The 25,588-nt window shown below is 39.7% G+C and overlaps 2 protein-coding genes and 2 pseudogenes across 4 annotated transcripts; 1 reads left to right on the top strand and 3 right to left on the bottom strand.

The window, feature by feature from the left end:
* Window positions 1–747: 747 nt before the first annotated feature.
* LOC122651458 (tyrosine/DOPA decarboxylase 2-like) lies at window positions 748–23,499 on the bottom strand. 3 transcript variants are annotated; one of them, XM_043844847.1, is made up of 3 exons: window positions 6,587–7,904; window positions 4,528–4,534; window positions 748–851 (listed from the first exon to the last, which is right to left on the bottom strand). In XM_043844847.1, exons 1-2 carry the CDS (start codon window positions 7,902–7,904, stop codon window positions 4,530–4,532), a joined length of 1,323 nt encoding a protein of 440 aa, XP_043700782.1. In that variant the 3' UTR covers window positions 748–851; window positions 4,528–4,529. The 3 variants fall into 3 exon arrangements, with proteins under 3 accessions (XP_043700782.1, XP_043700783.1, XP_043700781.1); XM_043844848.1 differs by lacking the exons at window positions 748–851; window positions 4,528–4,534 and adding exons at window positions 6,508–6,544; window positions 23,445–23,499 and having other exon boundaries at window positions 6,583–7,864; XM_043844846.1 differs by lacking the exons at window positions 748–851; window positions 4,528–4,534 and adding an exon at window positions 6,508–6,544 and having other exon boundaries at window positions 6,583–7,904.
* Window positions 11,568–12,055, top strand: LOC122651459 (annotated as a pseudogene).
* On the bottom strand, window positions 13,703–15,381 carry LOC122651456 (phospholipase A1-Igamma1, chloroplastic-like). Its single transcript, XM_043844845.1, has one exon. The coding sequence runs from the start codon at window positions 15,283–15,285 to the stop codon at window positions 13,747–13,749; it is 1,539 nt and encodes a 512-aa protein (XP_043700780.1). The 5' UTR covers window positions 15,286–15,381; the 3' UTR covers window positions 13,703–13,746.
* Window positions 21,921–23,498, bottom strand: LOC122651455 (annotated as a pseudogene).
* Window positions 23,500–25,588: the final 2,089 nt, after the last annotated feature.

The raw sequence follows: 25,588 nt of genomic DNA, 5'->3' as shown, positions 1-25,588 counted from the left end.
TACATGGATTGTAAAAGAACACAAGACATACCCAACCTCAAGTGCACCAACTCCTCTAGCGCAGATCCAACAATTGGAGGCATAAGGGCATGCATCCCGAGTTCCTCCATCAGTTGGATCGCGCTGGTGAGGATTTATTTTCTTGAACTACAATCCCCCCCCCCAAAAAAAAACATAAGATAGAGAGACATAACAACATGATTTATTTATTCATAAAATTAAAAAAAAAAAAAAACATGATTTATTTTCTTTACGGTAGATAGCTCATACGCAGAATTTCATGAAAAGAAGAAAATAAATAAGTAAAAGTTCATTTACGAAAAAAGAAGAAGGTGAAACTTCTTTTGGAGTGACTAATGTTTTGTTTTCTGTTGTCAAACTCGGATTTAGATTCTCTATGGTACGTTGTCTGTATCGACCTATGTGGCGTAGACTGAGCCACGCATGCAAAGATCGCCTTACCCCTATCCCAACACCTTTGCCCGAACGAAAATAAGGTGGTCATTGTATGCACGACTCAGTCTGCACTGCACAGACTGCTACGGGCAACTGTGCCGTAGACGATCTGAAGTGGTCAAACTCAGCTCCAGCAACACCCACCTTCAACCCCCCCCCCCCTCCAAAACAAAATTAAATTAATCAATACGTACAGAGAAGTACGTGTGCATGCTCTTGCACTACCTTCCAAGCCATCTTCACATGCCTTTCCTCCGTTAGGGTTGCACCCACCGCGAATCGAATCACGTAAAATTGTGAACCCCCTTAACCACACCATGTGTCATGAACACCCGACCCGACGAGTTCATCGACTCAAGCAACTTCCGGTTGAGCTCATTTGCTCCTTCCTCATCCGACGGCACCTCACCATAGTAGTGATCATTATCGGCCCCACCATTTGCATTTGCATTTGCATTTGCATTCATCCTCACCCGCGGCAGTAGGAGTCGGAAACACACCATAGAAAAAGTCCTAGGGACCACAATCTCAAACCACTTGTCCATCTCCACAAACCCTTCAAAATGCTTGGCCATCTTTACGTGTGTCCTTAAGAAGTTCCTAAGGTTGCTCACACCATAGCTACGTAATACAAGCCATAGCTTCATTGCCCTGAACCGACGGTTTAGGGCTACCTGCCAATCTTTATAGTCAATCACCTTGTTGGTCCCCGTGGTTTTATTCCTCAAATACTCAAGATTGGTAGAGATTACTGTTAGCAAAAACACGTTTTAAATGTGGTTGCCGTTTGTTATCGTTTAAAATATGTTTTTTTGTATGCTTCTCAACAATACGGAAAAAAACTCATATGACTAAACAATCTGTTTTAAACACGTTTTAAACGCCCGTATTAAACAAGTATCTGTTTTTTAAGGGTAAAATAGATATTTGAATTTTGAATCTTATTCATTAAAAAATCCACAAAATCCGTGTAAAGAGTAAACCCTATTCTTCTCTTTTCCGTTTCTATTCCATTCCCATTCCCTTTGCCGTTTCAACTTTCAACTTTCAACCAAACCCATCAGAGCTTGTGACGCTTGGCTTGCTCTTGCACACCTTAAGCTATAGTGTTTTGCAGTTTGCTATTTTGCTCCATTGTTCGTTTGCCTTCATTGAAGACCTCTTGGACAAGCCTTGCATGTCTTCTTCTTCAAAAGGTATGTGTAAATGTGCCCCATTAAAAAAATGCTCTATTATTATTATACTCCATGTCCCCTAGCCCCATTTGAGTTTCATTGTAAAGCTCCATTAAAAAACTTTTTAAACTCTTCTTCCCTTGTCGTATCTGTATGTGTGAATGTGATATATTTGGAACTGTAAACGCATCTGTGAAATATTGCAACGATGATGAAGTAGTATTGAAAGTAGATGAAGTAGTAATTTTTCACTTTTTACCAAAAAAAAATAGTAAACGCATCTGTGCAATCATTCTTCTATCTATATTCCCCTCTCTCTCTCTCTCTCTCTCTCTCTCTGACTCTCTATCTCTCTTTCGTCTCTCTCAGAATTGAAGTAGTACTGAGCGATAAAACAACCATGGATTTTGCTCCTTCCTCTAAGAATCTTTGCTATGTTCCCTGCAACTTTTGCAACTCTGTTCTAGCTGTAATTAATTTACATAGAAGAAACACATACTATTATTCAAGTATTCAAGATGTGGTGCTTACTCTGATCTATGGATGTTACATCTGAATCAATATAGACATCTAGAAATTTATGCAACCAAACGCAATGTTAGAAATCCGACCCCTAGATGCCAGCATGCGTTCATTGACTGTCCCGTGCATGGCCCATGTACTCCCCCAAAGAGAACTGTTCCTCTGATTAAAAGATTCTACTTTATTCGTGGGAGGGAATTAAAAGAACCTAAGCATTAATTTAAAGCCCTTTTTGGTGGGAATTAAAAGAGCCTTAATTTTTTTGCCAAAAAAAAAAAAGTGTCTTAATTTTGGTGGGTATTAAACGTGCCTTAATGACTTTTTTGTATTCATAATGTTGCTCCATGCGGTTTTAATGGCAGCAGCGAAAAAAAAAAAGAAAAAAAAAATTATCTATCACCTGATATGAATGTTAAATGGAGTCTGGATCAGGTCCTCTCATACGTCTTTGCCCCCATCGAAAGGGCAGTGGTCCCAACTCCCAAGGATGGTCCTCGTACAAGGATCGGAGCCACACTGTTAAATGCATAGAATGATCGAAAAAATATCTAAAAATCTTAAGAATATCTAAAATAGCACAACCTTCTCTATCCCTTAGGCCTTATTGGAAACAAAGTAGTACAACACTGGATTTAGGGATGTAAACAAAATGAAATTAAAGCGGATACACTAACATCAAAATTTGTGTCAAATTAGCATATCTACATACTCCAAGAACTAATCAAAATCGAAAGCAACATATGTGGTCCAATTCCTATCATTGGAGCAAGAAATGATGACCTAACCCGTTGTCCGAACACATTGTCCGAGGGAGGTTAAAACGTTATTTTTGCCTCTCTATAAAGAGAACGGGACCACTGTACCGGGCAAGGAACAGAACAGGAAAAAAAAATACTGTGAGGATCTCTCACAGTTTCACTGTCACTGATCAGCATTTGAAATAAGATCCTAATGCATAATAACATAAGGCATAAAAAACAAATAAACCCAATGCAAGAAATGGAAAAAAAAGCCAAGAATTGAAATGTGTGGGACTTTACCCTTGCACCTTCACACACTTGGTTGTACAAAATGTGTTTCTATTCTTTTGGAGATTGAAGGCTCCCGTGGTATCAAGATGTCCTCTCCTTACAGATTCGCAGGACATGATCTTTAGTGATATATGTCCGGTTCTTTTTGAGGAAACAGTCGTTGAGGAGAAACATCCCAAGACTTTTTGTCATTTACAAGGGAGAGGGGAGAGGGAAGGATATTTATGGACACAAAAGGGACATGTGGTTGCTTCTCAGATGTATGTTCATCGGCACGTACTTGCAGATGATCCATTCTCTATAATCTTGATGAAGCAGAATCATGAGCCGGCACTCATTCAGTTATTTGAAACTTTATCTTTATTATCCAATCACCGATTCATTTGCAATCGGATGACCTAAGACACATTGGTACGGTCCGGCTCCTCTCCAGTGCACCCCCGAGAGAGTACCATTTCTAGCTTGGCTTGCCAAATTGAGAATGCGATCCAGTAGAGTAGAGTACCATTGGATATTTACCAGATCGATAGGTTTGATGGGCATGGATTTTACAAGAGATTGGATGGTAAAAGCCCAGAAGATTTGATCGATGGTTGGTGGTGTTATGGCTTTCGATCATCTGCAATAATATTAAATCCTAAGATGATCGTGAAAGAGTTAAGAAGGAGGATGCCACGTCAGCTGTATACTCTGTTCTTTTGTCTCTTTAGTCATGACAGCTGCGTAATAGTTTGTTAGATTAGTTTTCATAAGTAGTTATTGATAGTGACATGTAAGGGGTGTAAATGAATAGTCGAAATCCGTTTCCGTATCCGTGTCTATATCCGTTTAGTACTATCCGAATCCATCTGAAAGCTAAACGGATGCGGATATGGATAGGTTATAGCTATCCGAAAAGCTATATTTACATGTAAATGGATAAAATATTCGATCCGTATCTATGTCCTCATCCGTTTAGCACTATCTGAATCCGTCCGAAAACTAATCAGATGCGGATGCGGATATAGCACTATCCGAGCCGAATCCGATCCGTTTACAACCCTCCATGTAACTGTACCTTAACTCTATAAATATAAAGCTTTTTTCTTGTGTCGTCTCACTCAAGTGAGAAACCATTCCATAATTCTGACTTCTCTTGAAATCTCTTTAAGAGTAACAGTTATTTTGGGAACAATGTTACTCTAAACTGTTCTTGACTTGAAAATTTGGGATTGACAACTTAATTGAAGAGATAGAGGGTTTTGCATGCACTTCTAATATATACATATGCTCGTAGAGATGAGGGTTAATGTTGATGTTTTAAACCACAAAAAGATTTAACGAGGTTCACACATCAATTACCAATTCAATGTGCTCCACAAAACACTCAAAATGGTGTTGTTGCTCTTTCTTTAGAAAACCTTAACACGAAAGCCCCAAATTTGACTCTTTTACATCAAGACGAATAAAGAATATAAATACTCCTCCATCGGGGGTTAGCCGAAGCCCAAATCCTATTTGAATCGCCACCAAAATATGTCGGAACGGATCAATCTTGAAAATTTATACATGAATTTGAGACACACATAATAACTTTTGTGGTTGGTTTCATTCGTTTGAAATTCCTTACCATATCCATCGGCAAAAAAATGATTAAAAATGATTAATTCATGAGATACGTAAAGCTTTTGTGTGGGGGCCTTTGTCACAGGTTCTTTTTTTTTTGTGGTAAAATCACAGGTTCATCTCTCCAGCAAAAACAACGTGCCAATGGACCATCTTTGTTCCATGAATGAAAATGTTGACGAAGTTCTAACCATTCCCTTGTCCCATATCTTAATATTCTGCATGCATGGATCTCACTTCTGTTCCTCATATACACACCTACACACGAGAGAGAGAGAGAGAGAGAGAGAGAGAGAGAGAGAGAGAGAGAGAGAGAGAGAGAGAGAGATCATTTCTTTTTTTTTGGGAGGAGGAAGGGGGTAGCCAGACGCGTTGGGCTCCTCTCTATCGTGACAGGAAATGTAGCGCACATTCAACGACCTACAGTAACACAATGAGACAATCCATCCATAAGGGATTGCACATCTAAGGGAAGAGTCTATTTTTTTTTTAGGGGGGGGGGGTTTAAAAAGAGGGCTATTACCTAAGGTGTAGTCCTCTACTGTCGAGCTGTTCGACAGGACCGTGCTGTCAAGACATGGTGAGGCATGCAATGACCGCCTTACCTCTGCCCGAGCGCCTTGCCTGAGTGGGAGTAAGTTGGTCATTGCTCGCCTCGCCGTGTCTTGGCAGCACGGTCCTGCAGGACAGCTCGACAGTATAGGATCCAAATTGGGGAAGTGTCACCAACAGCTATTCCAACTGTTCTCCAGCTATCAATACTTATCCAATTAAGAAATCTATTCAAAATGTTACTATAATTAGAAATCCAGATTTGTCCTTAAATAAGGACTGTACAAAGAGAACATCATATCTCTCTATTAATTCTAACAATAAATAAGTGAGAAAAATCATTATGGCTTCATTTGGTTGCAAGGGGAATTAAAGGGAAGGGAACTGTTAAAATAGATTTTTTTGTAATCATTGCTCAATGTGATTATATTACTAATTTAAAATCATTCTATATTTGATTATTTAATTTCACTTTACTTTGCATCCATTTCCCTTTGGATTAAAAAGTAAAATAAAAATTACATGTAAAATATATCTAAGAAATTAAAATAATTTATACAATCATGTGAGGTAATGATTACAAAATTTTCACTTCCCTTCCCTTTGATATCCCTTGCAACCAAACATACCCTATAGTAAATTTTTATTTTTTTTTGAGTGATTAATGATTCTCTTATAGACTGACCTACATACTCAAGAGTAGATTTAAGTTTAGGTTCAAAAGATGCCTTTTTATTTATCAAATTCCATATCTATCCTATTACAACGTAGCATAACTGAATCAAGACACATCTCACTACCTCTCCCCTATAACTGTCCACATAACACTTCCCACCTTCTAAAACTACGTACCCACGATATGATCCAACATGTGATCCAGTACGGACTCAAACTAAGGAAACAACTACATTACGACAACTGAAATAAGAAGATATTAATGCTCCACCACATCAGCTACGCATATCCACATCACCATTGTCCTCTCTCTCTCTCTTAATCAATACGTACTGAGAAGAACGTGTGCATGCTCTTGCACTACCTTCCAAGCCATCTTCACATGCCTTTCCTCCGTTAGGGTTGCACCCACCGCGAATCGGATCATGTAAACCCCCTCAACCACACCATGTGTCATGAACACCCGACCCGACGAGTTCATTGACTCAAGCAACTTTCGGTTCAGCTCATTTGCACCTTCCTGATCATCCTCATCCGACGCCACCTCACCATAGTAGTGATCATCATCAGTCCCACCATTTGCATTCACCCTCATCCGCGGCAGTAGGAGTCGGAAACACACCATAGAAAAAGTCCTAGGGACAACAATCTCAAACCTCTTGTCCATCCCCACAAGCCCTTCAAATTGCTTAGCCATCTTTACGTGTGTCCTTAAGAAGTTCCTAAGGTTGCTCACACCATAGCTACGTAGTACTAGCCATAGCTTCATTGCCCTGAACCGGCGACTTAGGGCTATCTGCCAATCTTTATAGTCAATCACATTATTGGTCTCTGTAGCTTTGTTCCTCAAGCACTCAAAATTGGTAGAGAGGGCCTTAATAAGGGCATTAGGGTCCTTAACCCAAAGGCAACAACAATCAAGTGTAGTGAGGAACCACTTATGTGCATTAAGACTAAATGAGTCTGCACTCTCCACGCCGTCGATGAAGTGCCGAAACTCCGGGCATATACAAGCACTTCCGGCATACGCCGCATCGACGTGGACCCATATCCCGAACTCTTTCGCTACATCACATAGTGGCCCGACCGGATCCACTGCGGTTGAAGATGTGGTTCCTACCGTGGCACATAGGAATAAAGGGATGAGCCCGGCTTCCAGGTCGGCGAGAATCGCTGATCGGAGGGAATCCGGAGATAGCGCAAATGCCGTCGACCTCGAAGTAGCAATGGGTCGGAAGTTATTAGGGTGGATACCCGCAATCTGGGCCGCCTTCTGTAATCCACAATGGGTCTGATCCGACCCGTAAACCACTAGCTTCAGTATATTCTCTCTACCAATCTTATTAAGCATGCGGTCTCTAGAGGCTGCGAGTGTGCACAAGATGGCCTCACAAGTAGTTCCTTGTAACACACCACCACCATTCCCAGAGAAGAGGAAGGAGTTTGGGAGGTTGAGCATTTTCCCAAGCCAGTCGGTAACTATACTCTCCAGCTCTGTCGCTGCCGGTGAAGACAACCAATTGAATCCCACGACATTGAATCCGGTGCTAAGCATTTCACCGAGAAAACCTGCGACACTGGCAGTTAAAGGGAAGTAAGCAAAGTAGTTAGGGCTTTGCCAGTGTGTAATGCCTGGGATGATATGAGTCTCTACATCTTTGAGGATTGTTTGAAGTGGTTCTGGGTTATTGGGGGCTGAGTCTGGTAGGAGTTTATGAAGATAACCAGGTTCGACTTGGCTCCGGACGGGGTACTTCTCGATGTCACGATAGTAGTCGGCAAGGAAATCAATGATCATGTGGCCTTGCTTCCTGAACTCCTCAGGATCAAGAGGATTAAGAGTGAGTACTTCACTGTTTTTTTCTAGGTCGTTTACAAAGCTATCCATTTTGGAGGACAAGAAGATCGATGATGGTGTGGATTCGCTAGAGTTTTTTTCTTGGATAATAAGAGGTAGTGGTTGGTTGAAGAGAGAAGAAATTAATGGGTTCGTCAGAAAGGAGAGGAGGAGGACAAGTGTTTGTAGCTTTCTGAGTTTTGTTAGAAGGTTGTGCGTGCTGTGGTTTCCTAGAGTTTGATAGTTGAGGGTGAAGTAATATGTTAGGGTTTAAATAGAGTTGGCCAACTGGCCGTGTTTGTTCATAATACTACTACTACTACAACCCAAAAAAAACAAAAAAACAAAAAAAAACCTGATTGTGTGGATGATTTGAGTTTTTAAAAAAATCAAAGTATGATCTGAGTTTCGTTCGAAAATTAGGAGATGATGTGTAATTTACCCAAATAAATATTTGCACTGGATTTAGAGATGTAAAACAAACGGGGTATATGGTGCACATCGTGCACACATGGATGCTGCTGCACCAGTACTTGGGGGCGATAATTTTCCCTAGAGAAGTGGGACTACTTAAGAGAAAGAATCAAAACCAAAAAGGCATATGGTGCGCTGGAAAAGTGAATACCAATTTGTACGTTTTGCTTGTGAGGCCCTCTCTCGACGTCCTCTCCTTACAGAGATGCTTTATTAGGACATCTTTAGTGATCGATTGTCGTCCGGTTCTTCGGACGTTTCTCCCCAACCTGGGCCATGCCTTTTCCCTTATTTTGTCGGCTTTATATTGTAAAGGAATAACATATTCCACGTGTAATAGTTTTCTCCACGTGTAAAACTTAGTTATAGATGGTTAGATCGATGGTTAGCTATTATTTTCTTTTTAGATATTGTTATAGCTTTGGATTTTTGCAATGAAATATCATATATTCGGTTCTAGGGTGCAAATGGAGATGGAAAATGTAAGACTAAGGAAAAACAAAGGACAACGAGTGATTTGGGAGCACATTTTAAAGCCCATAACGCATCCATTTGGCCAATTTAGGCTGACCCAATCTAGTACTCATACATTAGATCGGACACATTAGGCACATAGCTTTTTTTGTTTTTTTTTTTTTTTTTTTTGATCAGATCGATTAGACACATAACATATGGTATTTTATCTATTTTTGAATGGAAGTTCCACAAAATGATAAATAAAGATGACATAGACCATGTGAAGGTTAGAATGTTTCATTTAAGATTCCCATGTTCTTTTAAGATTCCCACTATGTCCACCCCACTTTCTAATTAATTTGGATGGGTTATCTTAGTAAAATGCTGGCCAAATCCTAGTTGGATCCTCTCCTTTCACAGGGAGTGAGCATGGGGTTCTCTCTTAGTTCGGCGAGAAATCAATCAACGATTTCATTAGCCAGCTTGTTTTTTTGTTGTGATTTATTAAATTTGGTGGGAGAGAAACAAGAGAAGATGTTTCAATTTCTCTTGCACTTTTCATTAAAACTGAACTTTCACCATCTTTGATGACAAAAGGCTATTTCCACTTCCTCTCTTTGAGGATCTCTAGAGATAGTTTCATTGTTTCCACTTGGGTTTTAATATATTTTTTTATCCAATTAAAAATAGCTATACTGTTGAGATGTGCCACTCAATTCGAAATATAGTCAATTTATAGAATACATTGGACATTCAATGATAAAAAAAAAAAAGGGATACAGTTTTCTGTCCGAGACCAGCACTCCCATGTGTCTATCTCACTCCTCCTTAAAATAAGGGGGCAAAACTGTCTTTTCATATGGGGAGGAGAGAGATAGACTCATGGGAGTGCTGGCGTAGGTCACACTCCCAAACAGAGTTCTTTTTCCCAAAAAAATTGATAAATCGTCACCATCCACATGCAACATCCCCTCCTTTTAGCTTTGATTGGTAAATTTCTAGGTTGGCCCAAAGAAAAATCAATCACATGGGTAAAAATGTCTATTGCAAGGAAAACTTTTTTACACCCCCCCCCACCCTTTCCTCCTTCTCTATATCTATTTTTTGGTAAAAAATATTTATTAAGGATAACATGAAAGCTCATGGTTGAAGATTACAAAGATCGCTAAGCCATGGATCGGAAATGGACCACACCATCATACACGTTACTGATAGTTCCCTCCTTGCCAGGGAGTCAGCCAAACTATTATTCTCCCTTGGAACATAGGTGAAAATATACGATTCAAAATAGGTGGAGAGATGACATATATCTTCTAGAATAGCACGAATCCTAAGAGAAAATGCAGCGATTCCCATCTGGACACAACATCCTTATTATCAGATGCAAGCAACACCTTGTCAAACCTTCAGAGGTACACTACAACAAAGATGATCGTATTGCAAATACTTCACCGATGGCAATATCATCAAAAGAATTTGGAATAGAAACAGCATGGAGAGCTCACCCATTACAATCTCTACATGCATAATATACCAATACCACCAGTTGAAGAATTGGGAAGCAAACTCGCATCACAATTTACTTGAGTCATTCCAGATAGATCTTCCTTCTCTGTTGTAATTCATAAAATATCCTAGGGTAACCCATTTCAAATGGTAAAAATAGTCAATGCTCAAAAGTCAAGATAACCTTCTTCTCTGGCATTGAAAGAAACCTTTCTTGTTTTGTTTTAAATTTATAACCTTCTTCTCTGCCATTGAAAGAAACCTTTCTTGTTTTAAATTTATAAGTGGTCGTCGAAAGACTTATATTACTACTTAAAATGAAGGGTAAATTACACGTCACCCCTTGGTTTTTTAAAATATTCATATGTCCCGCTCTACAGTAACGGTGTTAGTTTGTTATTAGTTATTGGTGTGAAAGGACTATTTTACCTTTGTACTAAAACATTAGAATTAAATTTACAATACTACCCTTCAAAATCTATGTTTGGATGTCAAGGGTAGTTTAAGAATTTAAATTTATTTAACTGGTTGACATCATCACTTAATAGCATAAAACTAACGGTAGGGGTGATTTGAGTTTCGTTTGAAAATCAGAGAGTGATGTGTAATTTATCCTAAAATGAATGAACTTTGACAAGTCAGTCAAACTGACCTTTTTGGTGAGTTGGCATCAGCGTTGCATTGTTTTAGAACAAGGATCCACATCCTCTATTTCCAAAAGTGGCGCTTCCATCCTATTTTCGTGCACTACAAGGGCGCCAGCTGGACTGACAGCAATCTAACGGTCAATATTGCAGGATTTCAAATTAAAGTAAAACCACATGGGATTTGTTTGAACCCACCTTAAACTTAAACCCAAAACCAAACCCACCCGACCAGTTCAAAATTTTCAAACCAACCCATTTCACTACTCTCACATTCATCTGGATTCCGCTGTTCTTCTTCTCTGTCGAGCTCTGAAGGTGAATGCCCAAATCGAGCTTATCCATCTAAATCCCCAAAAACCTCCATCGCTCCCTTCCTGCAACGGATGAAAGAAACATTCAAGCATCACTTTTAAAACTCTTGTCATCTGGATTATGGGCTTTTGAAGATCTTTAAATCTCTCTGTGGGTGTGAACCTATATGAGAATCTGAGAAATATAAAGTGTGAACCCAAATAATCCTTTATTATCTGTAAAAAAATAGTTGAACAATCGAAATCATGGCCGACGAAATCAAGATTCATCGCCTCCATTTAGGGTTTCGAATGATTGAAGGCAAGAGTTAGAGAGGGGGAGTGGCAAGGGAGAGCCGTAGCCATGGCGAGGATTAAGGTTCATGAGCTCAGAGGAAAGTCAAAGACAGATCTATTGAACCAGTTGAAAGATCTGAAAGCAGAACTCGCTCTGCTCCGAGTTGCGAAGGTCACTGGTGGTGCACCTAAAAAATTTTCCAAGATCAAGGTGGTTAGGTTCTCAATTGCACAGGTCTTGACTCGCAGAAGCAAAAAATGGCTCTGAGGGAAGCCTACAAGAGAAGAAGTTCCTGTCACTTGATCTTCGTCCGAAGAAAACCAGAGGCATTAGAAAACACTTGACTAAGCACCAGGAATCCTTAAAAACACCTCGGGAAGAGAAGCAACAAAGGTACTTCCCAATGAGGAAGTATGCCATCAAGGTGTAGGGTTGAATGAATTTAGAGACGGAATTGTTACTTGCTTTGAAGAATACAAACTTTGGAAGATCACTCCCTTTTAGTTTTTATTCAGAGAAGCTTTCTTTCTTTTTTAACCAAAAAAAAAGCAAGATTCATCGCCATGAAAGTTTAACCTTGATGCCTCGAATATGGATGGGTTTATCTTTTCTTTTTTTCGTTTCCCATTATAAGAATTTTCTACCAACGAATTGAATCCAGACTTCAGAAACCTAACCTTTAAGTTTTGGAGTTTTTTAATTTCTCTTCCATTCCTTAATGTCTTGCTTCCTCAATCACTCAATCTGGATTCATCTCCGTTATACTTGCCAACTGAACAAGGGATTCAAAACACGGAATGGGGATTTTGTTTTTGGGGATTTTGATGGATAAGTCGATTTGAGTAGAGCTCGACGGAGAAGAAGAAGAGCCCGATCCGAGCGGAATCTAGATGAGTGTGAGAGTGAGTGAAAAGGGTTGGTTTGGAAATTTTGAACCGGTCGGATGGGTTTGGTTTTGGGTTTAGGTTTAAAGTGGGGTCAACCAAATCCCTTGTGGTTTTAACTTTAATTTGAAATCCTGCAATATTGACCGTTAGATTGCTGTCAGTCCAGCTGGTGCCCTTGTAGCGCACGGAAGTAGGATGGAAGCGCCACTTATGGAAGTAGAGGATGTGGATCCTTTAGAACAAACACTTTTTTAATTTTTTTGGGGGAGGGGTTCGGCTCTGTGGGAAGAAGGCCCACTACAGGTAGGTTGTAGGGTGATTGAACCATCAAGTGAAGGTCCCTCCATTCCTCCAAATGGACCTACTCTCACTACCAATCATTGAAGATGGAGCATCAACATCAAGGCTGGAGTGCTCTGAAATTATAGGTCATCCGCGGATGAAATTTTGCTGCTACATTTGTAGCAATGATAAGGAAATGAGATCTTAAAGGGTATTTTAGAAAATATTAAAACCTAGGAAGATATTTAGGAACCCAAAGGGAAAGTGAATTATTCCATTTCCTTGGCCGCCAACATTGTAGCAAGAACATTTATACTCCAAGTGTAATAGCAAAATTTGTTTCTCGGGGGAGAGAGAAGACGAATCAGTTTCCAAATCGTGAACCAGAAGACCACCTTCATCCACGGCATTTCCCAACTCCATAACCAAATTGATGCCTTTTGAAGATGAGTCAGCTAAGGTGGGGTCCGAAATATTATCCAATATAACATTATATTATCCGTACGTGTACTCGTTTTTGAATAGCTTTTGAACAAATTCAGATAGTTTTTGAAAACCAATTTTTTTGAATTGGGATCACCTAAATAGATGGGAACACAAATCGAATACGGATGATTGAACTTGTAGATGTTCAGTTCTAATCCCTAGACTGGATGCAGCCCTTGAACAAATTCAGATAGTTTTTGAAAACCAATTTTTTTGAATTGGGATCACCTAAATAGATGGGAACACAAATCGAATACGGATGATTGAACTTGTAGATGTTCAGTTTAATCCCTAGACTGGATGCAGCCCACAAAGATTCATGTGTTTGTGACAAAAGGGTCATAGGGTTAACTTGTCTTTGGTAGCCTTTTTCAAAAACCACCCTTGTAGGCAGTATGTTTCCATTGGAAATAATAAAGTTTGGAGTTAATGGGAGTTTCCATAAGATCTTGATGATCAGTTGTGTTTGTTAACTTGTTTTAAAGAAACCAATCTCTTCCAATTTACAACTCATATATATTAGCATTTGTTACAATTCCTCAAGGATTTGACATAAGGAAACGAACATTAAGAGTTCAATCCCTTCATAATTAGTATACATATCAACAAAAGCCTAGTTAAATGATGATTCTCTAGTGGGGGAGAGGGTATGTCTTCAGAGTCTCTCTTAGGTATAGCCCATCTCCCATTAGAGTTTTGAACTAGTCCTTTGTTAGCCAATTGATACCAATTCTCTGGTATCCTTAGCTCATCCACCAACATCCCATTAGCTTTGTTCAACAAAGCCAACTCCCTTCGCGCATCTACCCGGAATGTTGATGTGGTACTTCGAAAACCATCAACAAGATGAAGGTATGTCTCTAGGCTATGAAACCCTGGCAAATTGAATCCTTTCTTGAGGTAAGGTGATGTGTGAACATCAAGTTTCAATTCAGTTCCAACATGGGTGTAATGCCATTCTGATGCTCTGCTAATCATTTCATCGAACATGTGGAGTCCTTCATTGAAAATTATCCCAGGCATCTTAGGGACTAGATCTTGCTTCACTACAAGGCGTAATGTCTTCACTCCCATTTCACAAAGCTTCTCTTTAAAGGCATTGTTACCAACTCTCGGTGCACCGAAAGATATGACATTGACAGGAAGATCAGGTATCGCCTTTGCAGCTTCATAAGCATTTAGGAGAGATAAGGCACCACCCAAGCTATGGCCAGTGATGGTGAGACTCACTTCTTCACCTCTTGCTCTATAGAAATTAACTAGTCTAGTTATTTCATTCATCACTTGATCTGAGGCACTTGACTTGTTGTACCTTGTAGACTCACTCTTAGATGTGTAGATATCAAGAAATCCATGTTCAACCTTCACATCCCCATCACCAAGATGTTCCAATTTCCCTTGTAGATCTTCAAACCATTCAGAAGGTGCCACGGTGCCACGCCACGCCACGACGATATCGCGTCTTCCAATCCTAATTGACTCCTCATCATCGCTATTAGCCACGTAGCCCATCCAATTGGAATCCTTGCTCCATGTGTCCATCAAATGGTGGGACCTCTCAAGCCACCGTGGGACGTCAATATGTGACATGGCATAGATGTATTTGCTGACCATATACCCATTCTTACCAAGTCCCAAATTGGGGAAAAGGTTATGACGATTGTACCTACAACTCCCACAATACTCCGAGAAAGAATCAAAATCAAAAGCATCATATGTGGCTTGAGCGAATTCTCCGTATTTTATGATCTCTCGCCGGAGCCAAGGGTGGAGAGGGTTTAGAAGATTATCCCAATCCGACGAACCATGGATTTCACGCCATTTTGAAGATATATCCTCCTTGGGTGAAAATGGAGCTGTTTGATTTTGATATAAGAAGGTTTTCCAATCAATGAAGGGATGTTGCGGCGTGGGTGGATGAGGGATCTGTAGGTTGAGATGGAGAAGGCTCGAGAAGAAATGAGCATGGCGAGTTGCAAGATTAGTGGTTTGATGCTGCTGATGAGGTGCAGTAGGTGTGACTTTTTGGTGGGAATGGATTACAAGAGATCGATCATAAGAACAGCCCAGAAGATTTTGATTGATGGTTGGTGCTGTAGCCTTCATTTGCAGTCTGGAATATTAAGAATATCAAGAAGGAAAGGTTTAGTTTGGGAATAAAGTTTCTCTGAAATCTCTTTAAATTTTTGGATTGGAAACTTGAAAAGATGAATGGTTCTGGTTCTGCACTTGTGATATATATGGGAAGAGATGGAGGAGTTGAAAGTTTCATCTTTCAAAGTTTAATGTCAACTTTACCAGAAGAGCTAGCTAAAGATTTTGAAACATTCTTTAGACGATTTCTCTTGAAGTGTGAACAATTCTATATTTTTGTCTTCTCTTTCAAGTCTACTACTAAAATCCTCGTTTATACTTACAAGTAAATAAAAAATTTAAATTAAATTAAAGGGTAAGTTACACCTAGGGTACCTAATGTTTTAAAAAACTAAACTGAAGGACCTCATGTTTGATATATTAGGTTTGTTTACCCCAAAAAACAAAAGAAGATATATTATGTTTGTAATACATTTTCATATTTTCAACTTGGAAACTTCCCTCTACCCCAAAAAAAAAACTTGGAAACTTCCCCTGCCCCCCAATGGGAGATGATTTGACTTAGAAAAATGATACATTAATGTTTAATTTGTTTTATTTTTTTTCCTTTTTTCTTTTTCCCACAGCGAGTAGATGACACAACCGATTGGCTAGAAGAGAAGAAAAAAATGTATTCCAAACATAATATTTAATAAACGTGAGATATCCAAACCTAATATATCAATCGTGAGATACCTCAAACATAATTTCTCTAAACATTAGCATCACAAGTGTACTATACCAAAATAAAAAAAATAAAAAATAAAAATTTTAAAAGTAAAACATGTCCCCTATCCAAGAAGGATCAAGATTTTTTTTTAGGAAAATGAATGCTATCTAGTAGTGCAGCGCAACGTGTACCTACACCTAGATGCACAAGAAATGACTGACGCACCCATGGAAGGAGTATGACCACGTACATTTTGTTGAAGGGAGACAGGATGGTAGGATAAGTTCAATGAGAGGTCCGGGTCAACCTTGTGATTCTCACAGGATCCCATTTTCCTGAGTCCTAATCCGGTCCAGTCACGAGTCATGACTCGACTGAGATGTGAATTTGCCGAATAAATATCAAGACTTTGTAAAGTCCTTACGCCTTTGATTGGTTGACTGACCAACTCATATAGGCATGAAGCAGGGCCTGCATGCAAATCACTAAACTTAAAACAAAACCATGAAATATAACCCATATTCTGGGGGGAAACCACAAAAATTGCCACTGGGTTGAAACTTGAAAGGGTAGGTGTTCTGGGCCCTAAAACCATTTATTTTGGGCAACGAAAACTTCTAAACAAGAAATTTGCATCTGACTATATTTTCAAATTTGAACACAAATTTTCCAAGAAAGTTTTCCTTCACCCATAGAGGGGGGAAAGAATTCCTTCACCAAGTTTGAACACATCATGATTGACCACTTCGATCATCATTATTCTCCACCCCTTGCCCCCCTTCCACCCCCAAACACTGATGAGGGGATATTTTGGGCAAAGAAAACTCAAGAGAAATTTACTTATGACTTTTAATCTTTCAAGTTTGAACACAAACTTTCAGCGAAAGTTTATCTTCACGCGTAGAGAAGGAAGAATTCCTTTACCATGGATATTGAAGTGACAGCATGATTGACTACTTGGATCATCGTTACTCTCCCACCCAACCCGGGCTGACGGGATATTTTGCAAAAAGACAATTCATAAACAAGAAATTTACTTCTAATTTTCAAGTTCGAACACAAATTTTTGGCCAAAGATTTGCTTCACGCTTAGAGAAGGAAGAAGAATTCCTTCACCATGAATACTGAAGTGACATCATGAATGACCTCTTGGGTCATCATTACTCTTCCACCCCCCCCCTCCCCCCTAAAGGGATATTTTGGACTAAGAAAACTTATAATTAAACTAGAAAATTCCTTCTGACTTTTTTCAAGTTTGAACATATAAACATTCGGCAGAAGTTAGGCAACAGAATATTGGAGGCTTGAAAGCAGCGGCTTAAGGCAACTTTGGAAATACCATTATGCAGTTTTCCCACAAGATACCTGGGAATGAATCTAATAAGAAGAAGAGTTAAAAAAGATTTATTTATGCCTTTGATTGATCACTTCAAGAAAAAGTTATCGGCATGGAGAGGGAGGCCACTTTCTATGGCTAGGAGAATTGAGTTGGTTCGATCGGTGATTTGCAATATTCTAATCCATAATTTTTCAATCCATCTATGGCCGGTCTCAGCAATAGACATGTTAGAACGATGGATTCAAAATTTCATATGGTCAGGAGAAGCTGAGAAGACAAAGGGAATCACAGTTCAATGGGATTCACTTTGTAAGCCCAAAGGTGAAGGAGGACTTGGCATTAGGAGGATGAGAGATGTTAATTTGGCTTTAATAGCTAAATTAGCATGGTTTATAAAAACCTGAAAATCACCTTTGGCTGCATTTTTAAGAGGATGATTCTTGAGCGCTAATGGTTCTCTGCGAAGGAATATTGGCTCATCATCAATCCTGCCAGAGCTGAGAAAAGTATGGAAGTTTACTACAAATGCAGAGAGATGGGCGGTGGGCGATGGCTCAACAATAAACTTCTGGAATGATAAATGGTTTGGGGATGAGAGCATTGAAGATTTGCTGGAACCATATCAAATTCCAAGGGGATCGATTAACAACCAAGGTGGCTGATTTCTTTGAAGGAGATATTTTAAACTTCCCACAGGTGGACAACATAGCATTACAAAATATTTTTACAAGCATCAAAGAGCAGGAAATCACTAGATCAAATAGAAGGGAAACAAGGCTATGGGGGAAGTCAAAGAGTGGACAGTTCACAGTAAATTCAACGTGGGAAGAGATAAGAAAGAAGGCTGAACAGCCAGCATGGACTAGAGATATATGGTGTAAGCAATTGCATCCCCGGATAACTATTTTTGGATGGCGTCTTCTACATAATGCACTACCAACTGATGATAGAGTCAGCCGGCGCTCAGTTCCATTAGTGTCTCGATGTGAACTTTGCCACTCTGATGCTGAATCAGGTCTACACATTTTTATAAATTGCATGTTTTCATGGCATATATGGAATGAAAGTCTATCTCTATTCAATGAAAGATGGAGAGGATTCCCTTCCATTGAGTTATTTTTCTCATGGTGGAGAAGGAAGTCTAAGGTAGTCATGCTGTCAGATATTTGGAAAGTTTTAATCACAGTCACTTGTCGCCAAATCTGGTTAGAAAGGAATCGAAGAAGATATGAAGGCTCAAAGCAATCACCTACACATGTTGTGAAGAACTGTTTAAGAGACATTTCAGATTGCACTCGCATCAGTGGAGTAAGAATTAAATCCATTCAAGAGCTGGTGTTAGCACAGACTGTGAATGCTACAATAGTCTGCCCCAAACCCAAAAGCATAATTGAAGTAAAGTGGAAAGAGCCACCAGAGGGTTGGTGTAAGTTAAATATAGATGGTTCTTCTATGGGAAACCCAGGGCCAGCAGGATCAGGAGGAATATTTAGAAATCATCTTGGTGCGGTAATCAAATGCTTCGTCACCTTTCATGGCATAAAAACAAACTTTTATGCAGAGATGGAGGCATTTTTTATTGGAATCAAAGAAGCTAAGAAGCTGGACATCAAGAAATTATGGGTGGAAAGTGATTCAACTGCAGTTGTAACAACAATTCTTACTGCTAACCCTCCAGGAAGATTTCTACAAGCATGGTGGGCTGCAATAGATTATCTAAACACCATAACTTGGCAGATAACACATTGTTTCAGAGAGGGAAATGGGCCAGCTGATTCCCTAGAAAATCATGTGGCCAATTCCAAAACATCATGGACTATAAGTACAACTCCAAGTTTGATTGTGAATCAGGTCACCTGGGAAGCTATGGGGCGACCTCATTATAGGTTTTTGTAATCCCATAGGGAGCAGTTTTTATTCCACTGAAATTTCTGTAACATTTATTTTCCAATTTACAATCAATACATACTTTGCCATTCTTTAGCTAAAAAAAAACATTCGGCAAAAGTCTTCCTTTTTTTTTGGTAGAGCAAAAGTCTTCCTTCACGCATAGAGAAGGAAGAATTCCTACTGTATAGTTACTGAAGTGATATCATAATTGGACTCTTAGGTCATCATTACTCTCCCACCACACCCATAGTTTTGGTGCACAATATTGTAATGGGTATCGGTCAACTCCAAAACCGATATGGTATCGGATAGGAATTGATTCTATCGGGCAAATTGTCCTTGATTCTCCTTTAAAAATAGGTTTTTAAAAAAAAAATCATTTTACCCCTTATCCGTACAATATCACTGACATGGTGTCGGGATTAGTCACATGCAAAATCGGTATGTATCGCCCAATATAGATGATACGATATCGATACCTCAAACCATAACCACACGGTCCACACCCCCATTGACGAAATCGAAACTACTCTCCCCAATAGCTATATCATGGAACCGAAGCCCATGGTGAAGGAAGGTGAACTCGGTCCTAAACTTGTAAGAGACTTGGGTCTCATCCTCAAAAGTTAGTCGTTAAGGAGAGGGTGTCCAAGTACCTATTAACCCACTCACATCCCTTTTCATATTCGATGTGGGACTATTCTTTTTGCCTTATGCGTTGATATCCCAACAATCTCCCCTCCACGCGGATGGCAAATACGTGGAGCTTACATGGAGCCTGAGATCAAACCCCGATAATCCTCGGCCAAACGAAAATTTCCACACCCGGCTCTGATTCCACTTGTTAAGGACTTGGGTCTCATCCTCAAAAAACAAGTCGTTAAAGACAAGGTACCCGAGTATCTATTTACCCACTCACATCCCCTTTCATATCCGATGTGGGACTATTCTTTTTACCTTATGCGTGGATATCCCAACAAAACTATTTCCAATTTTATCAAGGTAATTTAAGTTCTAAAACACAAAAATCAGAAATTAATCAGGACTTTGGAGATCAAGGTCTGAAAATGTGTCACGTGGGAAGATATAGTTTTGGTGACCTTTCAAAGTAGCATTATTCATAGGTGGCAAGTTGGCAACACTTGACTTGGTCAAGTCCACCCCTTCCTAATTAAATTTGGCTATTAATTTGTTTTGGGAAAATTACTCCCCTATACTAGTGGCCCTATATTACTCAAACTCCTTTATTAAAATTTTTTTTGATTTTCCCTATAAAAATAAACTTCCACCTCTCTTTCTCCTATAATAATCATTACAAAAAGATTTAGAAAGATGTACTTGATATGAATATACTAATTGTGGATTCCATATATTTGTATTCAGAGTCTTCTAGCTAGGATCATCATGTAAAATTAGCTTAGTAAATTAGTGCATAAGTACAAACTTTTGGATGCCTTTATATCACCAAGTTCTAATTATTTTGGTAAGATGCAGAACCAATTTTGATGTGTATTGAAAAGGAAATTTAAACTAAGATTGAAAAGTCAATATCTCTGAAAATTATTTTTGGCAACTGAAAGAAAGAAACATAGGTCCTGAATTTTTCTCCTCTTAGGTTTTCTATCTAGGTCAGGTTCGTAGGTTCCTCTCATAGGGAGGGTAGAAATGACGACCTCACTCCACCCAGGCAGTGTATTCGATCAGGGAGTGAGATCATCATTTCCAGCCCCCCATGAGAGGAACTTACGAACTTGACCGGACAGAAACTGAGAGGAGTTAGATTCATAGGTCCCTGCCCTGCATTTATTGAGATATATAGATTTGGAATTTCAATAATCTATAAGGGAAAAAGAATGTTAGTAAGTGACGTGGTTCCTACACATAGGTCCCTGCCCTGCATTTATTGAGACATGTGTGGAATTACCACCTTTGGTCAACATCCATTTATAGTAAAGTATAATAATATATAAACTTTTTTTTTTAATGAAGAAAATGAAATCTAATTTGGTGAACTATAGGGCAGTCCTGAAGCACTGGTTACTAAACATGAACTCCCTCCTCTACACTAGTTTATTTCATTAATGAAAGTAGAACTAAAACCACCTAACTCAAAAATATAGAGAATCCCTACTACCAGTCTACCACCATTACAATGGACTGGTTAAGTGCGCACACATACCACACACGCAGGCAAAGAGAGCGTGAGAGAGTGAGAGCTCACAAGCATTTATTTCAAGGTATACTTCGTACTAAACTATGAAAAAAACGTAAACATCTGTGAGAGGTTGCACCACAAACCCTCAAAAAGAAGAAAAGATATTATGAGACAACGTGAATTTTATATTTGGGGACAGTTTTCATACAAGACTGTGGCATGCATTAAAGGGTAGGAGTTTCAAGGCTTTAAATAGGGTTGGAGGGTTTATGGCTTTTCCAGCTCCATATGAGAAGGCACACGACGGTCCATGCTTGCACCGCCGTGTATGAAATCTTGGGCCTTTTCATTTTGGACAGACAGATCGATAATAAGCAAATTTTCATAGAAATTTAAGAATAAATAAGTGAAAAAAATCTAAATAGCAAAATTTTTTTTTTGCCCTTTTTGGAGTTGTTTCTCTTTGGCATCAATTTTTCTTTAGGTCAAGATAGATCACCATCGTCTTCTCTCAATCCGGTCATGTCAAACTCAGCTCCAGCACCACACCTTCACCACCTTAATACGTACCGAGAACAACGTCTGCATGCTCTTGCACCACCTTCCAAGCCATGTTCACATGCCTCTCCTCCGTTAGGGTTGCACCAACTGCAAACCGGATCATGTACACACCCCCAACCACACCATGAGTCATATAGACCCGACCCGATGAGTTCATCGATTCAAGGAACCTCCCGTTGAGCTCATTTGCACCTTCCTCATCCGACGGCAGCTCACCATAGTAGTGATCATCATTTGAATTTGCATTTGCATGCACCCTCATCCGCGGCAGTAGGAGTCTGAAACACACCATAGCAAAAGTCCTAGGGACAACAATCTCAAACCTCTTGTCCATTCCCACAAGCTCTTCAAAATGCTTTGCCATCTTTACGTGTGTCCTTAGGAAGTTTCTAAGGTTGGTCACACCAATAGCTACGTAGTACAAGCCAAAGCTTCATTGCCCTGAACCGACGACTTAGGGCTATCTGCCAATCTTTATAGTCAATCACCTTATTGCTCTCCGTAGCTTTGTTCCTCAAGTACTCAGGATTGGTAGAGAGTGCCTTAACAAGGGCACTAGGTTCCTTAACCCAAAGGCAACAACAATCAAGTGTAGTGAAGAACCACTTATGTGCATTAAGACTAAATGAGTCTGCCTTCTCCACGCCGTCGATGAAATGCCGAAACTCCGGACATATACATGCACTTCCGGCATTCGCCGCATCGACGTGGACCCATATCCCGAACTCGTTCGCCACATCACATAATGGCCGGACCGGATCCACAGCGGTTGAAGATGTGGTGCCTACCGTGAGACATAGGAATAATGGGACGAGCTCGGCTTGTAGGTCAGCCAGAATTGCTGATCGGAGGGAATCAGGCGACAGACCGAATGCCGTCGACCTCGAGGTAGCAATGGGTCGGACATTATTTGGGTGGATACCCGCAATCTGGGCCGCCTTCAGCAGTGCACAATGGGTCTGATCCGACCCGTAAACCACTAGCTTCCCAATATTCTGTCTACCAATCGTATTCAACATGCGGTCTCTAGAGGCTACGAGTGTGCACAAGATGGCCTCACAAGTAGTTCCCTGTAACACACCACCACCATTGCCAGAGAAGAGGAAGGAATTTGGGAGGTGTAGCATTTTCCCAAGCCAGTCGGTAACTATACTCTCCAACTCTGTCGCTGCCGGGGAAGACATTCAATTGAATCCCACGACATTGAATCCGGTGCTAAGCATTTCACCAAGAAAACCTGCAACGCTACCACTTGAAGGGAAGTAAGCAAAGTAGTTAGGGCTTTGCCAGTGTGTAATGCCTGGGATGATATGAGTCTCTACATCTTGGAGGATTGTTTGGATTGGTTCTGGGTTAGTAGGGGCTGAGTCTGGTAGGAGTTTATGAAGATAACCAGGTTCGACTTGGCTCCGGACGGGGTACTTCTCGATGTCACGATAGTAGTCGGCAAGGAAATCAATGATCATGTGGCCTTGCTTCCTGAACTCCTCAGGATCAAGAGGGTTAAGTGTGAGTACTTCAGTGTTGTTTTCTAGGGCATCCGCAAGGCTACCCATTTTGGAGATCAAGAAGCAGAAAATGATGGTTTGGGTTCACTATATATGGTGGTTTCCCGACTAAAAAAAGGTGATATGGTTTGTTGAAATTGAAGAGAGAAGAAATGGGTTCGTTAGGAAAGAGACGAGATGAATGAAGAGGAAAAGTGTTTTAGCTTAATTTGTGAGATTGGAAGGGCGTTGGGCGTTGAGCGTTTAGCGTTGTGCTAGTTTCCTTGAGTTTGATGGTTGAGGGTGGTGATCAGGGAGAAGTAATCTTTAGAGTTTAAATAGAGTTGGCCAATTGGCCAAGTGTGAGCCTTTGTGGTTGGGGTGGTGGGCCCAGCGTGTATGAGCAACACATACGTTGGCTTGCTTGACCAACTTCACCTGCGCCTGTTGATATGGTTTGTTGAAGAGATAAGATATGGGTCTGACCAATAAGAAAAGTCACATTATCGGATATCGATAACTAAAAGGGAAAATTAACCAGATCTACTAGTTAAGGAAATAAATTACAAGTTTAATTGGTTTTAAATTTATTTTATATCCACAAGTTTTAAATTTGAAAAAAATCATGATGGTTGGTGTTGGTTACAAATTTATTGCCCGCATGACCTGAAAGAGATTTGATTTGAGGCATTTTTGGCAAAAGTAGTTCTGTTGTTTTGTTTTGTATCGTCATGGATGGGAATCATGGGATGGGATGGGGGATCCGAGAATGAAGTCTACAGTAGATTTTGTGATTTGTGATTTGTTGTGTAGTTTTTTGTTTTTTTTTTGTTGGGGGGGGGGGGGGGGGATGAAGTCATAAGGTACTACACCGAACAACAACAACAACAACAACAACAACAACATGGTTAAGAAAAGAAAACAACAACAACAACAGCTCCATTAACCAAAGATGAAGTCACCACTCACTAGGAATAGGTTGGGGACGAAATTTTGGGGTGTAGCAAGAACAGGGTTAGCAACCAAGCAAATGGGATCTTAAAGGGTATTTTATAAAATACAAAAATCTAGGAGGGTATTTATGAACTCAAAGGGGAAGTGAATTATTTCATTTCCTTGGCTACGAACCTTGTAGAAGGAACATTCCTGTTACAAGTGTAGCAACAAAATTTTTTTCCATAGGTTATGATTCTTGACTAGGTTTTCCAAAATTTTGATTCGACTCAGGCGATTCACCCCAATCAAAACCCAGTTTTCCCACTATGATTTGCATTATACAAACTGAAAAAGTCTATGCACAACTTTCTCCAAAAATAAATTCATTATATATATATATATATATATATATTTTTTTTTCATAATGGAACGGTTGGGACTTGGGAGAAGTGATGTTGGAGATATTTTTGGAAGATCAATCTTATTTTTTCTTGGGACTCATAAGCAATAACTATCTTTGGCCGGGGGATTAAGTAAATCTTTTTCAAATAGAAACTTGTAAATGTAAAACAAATTTGAAACCAACTAAACTTGTAATTAATTTCCTTAACTAGTAGATTTGGACAATTTCCCTTAACTAAAATATGGATGGTAGGACTGAGGAAAATTGATAATGCAAAGTTAGCTCGGGGAGGATTTCTTTGGTTTTTTGGTCGAAAGTCGCGGAGAACGGGGAAATGGGAGAAGAGGTCTTAAAAAGTGTAGTAAAAAAGATAATAATACTTTTTTTTTATTTTAAAATATGGTCATCAATGTCCAATAATTAATTTCTTGGTAAAATCAATGTCCATTAATGGACCAATAGAAAGAGTGGAGAGATTTGTTATAAATTTGATTCCATGTGGACGGATCCGGCTCCAGGGAGCTCAGCGCCTAGGAAGTGTTCAGATGGCATCCAAGGGTTGAGCTGTGCCACACACATCTCGATGTACACCTAGGGATGTTTGCGGCACAGTCCAATGACTGGATGCTCCCTGAGTGTGTTAGGCTCCCTGGAGAGGAGCTCAATCCCATGTGAATGGGCTTATATTCATTAATGTGACAACCGTTGTCTAATAACCAAATCGATCAGTCAATCCATCATGAATACAATAAGGTCAGATGTCAGCCACCGACCCACCCCAAATGGAAATAATGGATTATTATTATTATTGATTTTTTTTTTTTATAAACAAATA

The sequence above is a fragment of the Telopea speciosissima genome, chromosome 2, assembly GCF_018873765.1.
Source record: "Telopea speciosissima isolate NSW1024214 ecotype Mountain lineage chromosome 2, Tspe_v1, whole genome shotgun sequence".
NCBI classification, from domain to species: domain Eukaryota; kingdom Viridiplantae; phylum Streptophyta; class Magnoliopsida; order Proteales; family Proteaceae; genus Telopea; species Telopea speciosissima.
This window is presented reverse-complemented; position numbering and strand designations above follow the sequence as displayed.

Bases quoted from the DNA above. Each gene is read 5' to 3' on its own strand.
- LOC122651458 (XM_043844846.1), bottom strand. From the start codon at position 7,904: ATGGATAGCTTTGTAAACGACCTAGAAAAAAACAGTGAAGTACTCACT.
- LOC122651456 (XM_043844845.1), bottom strand. From the start codon at position 15,285: ATGAAGGCTACAGCACCAACCATCAATCAAAATCTTCTGGGCTGTTCT.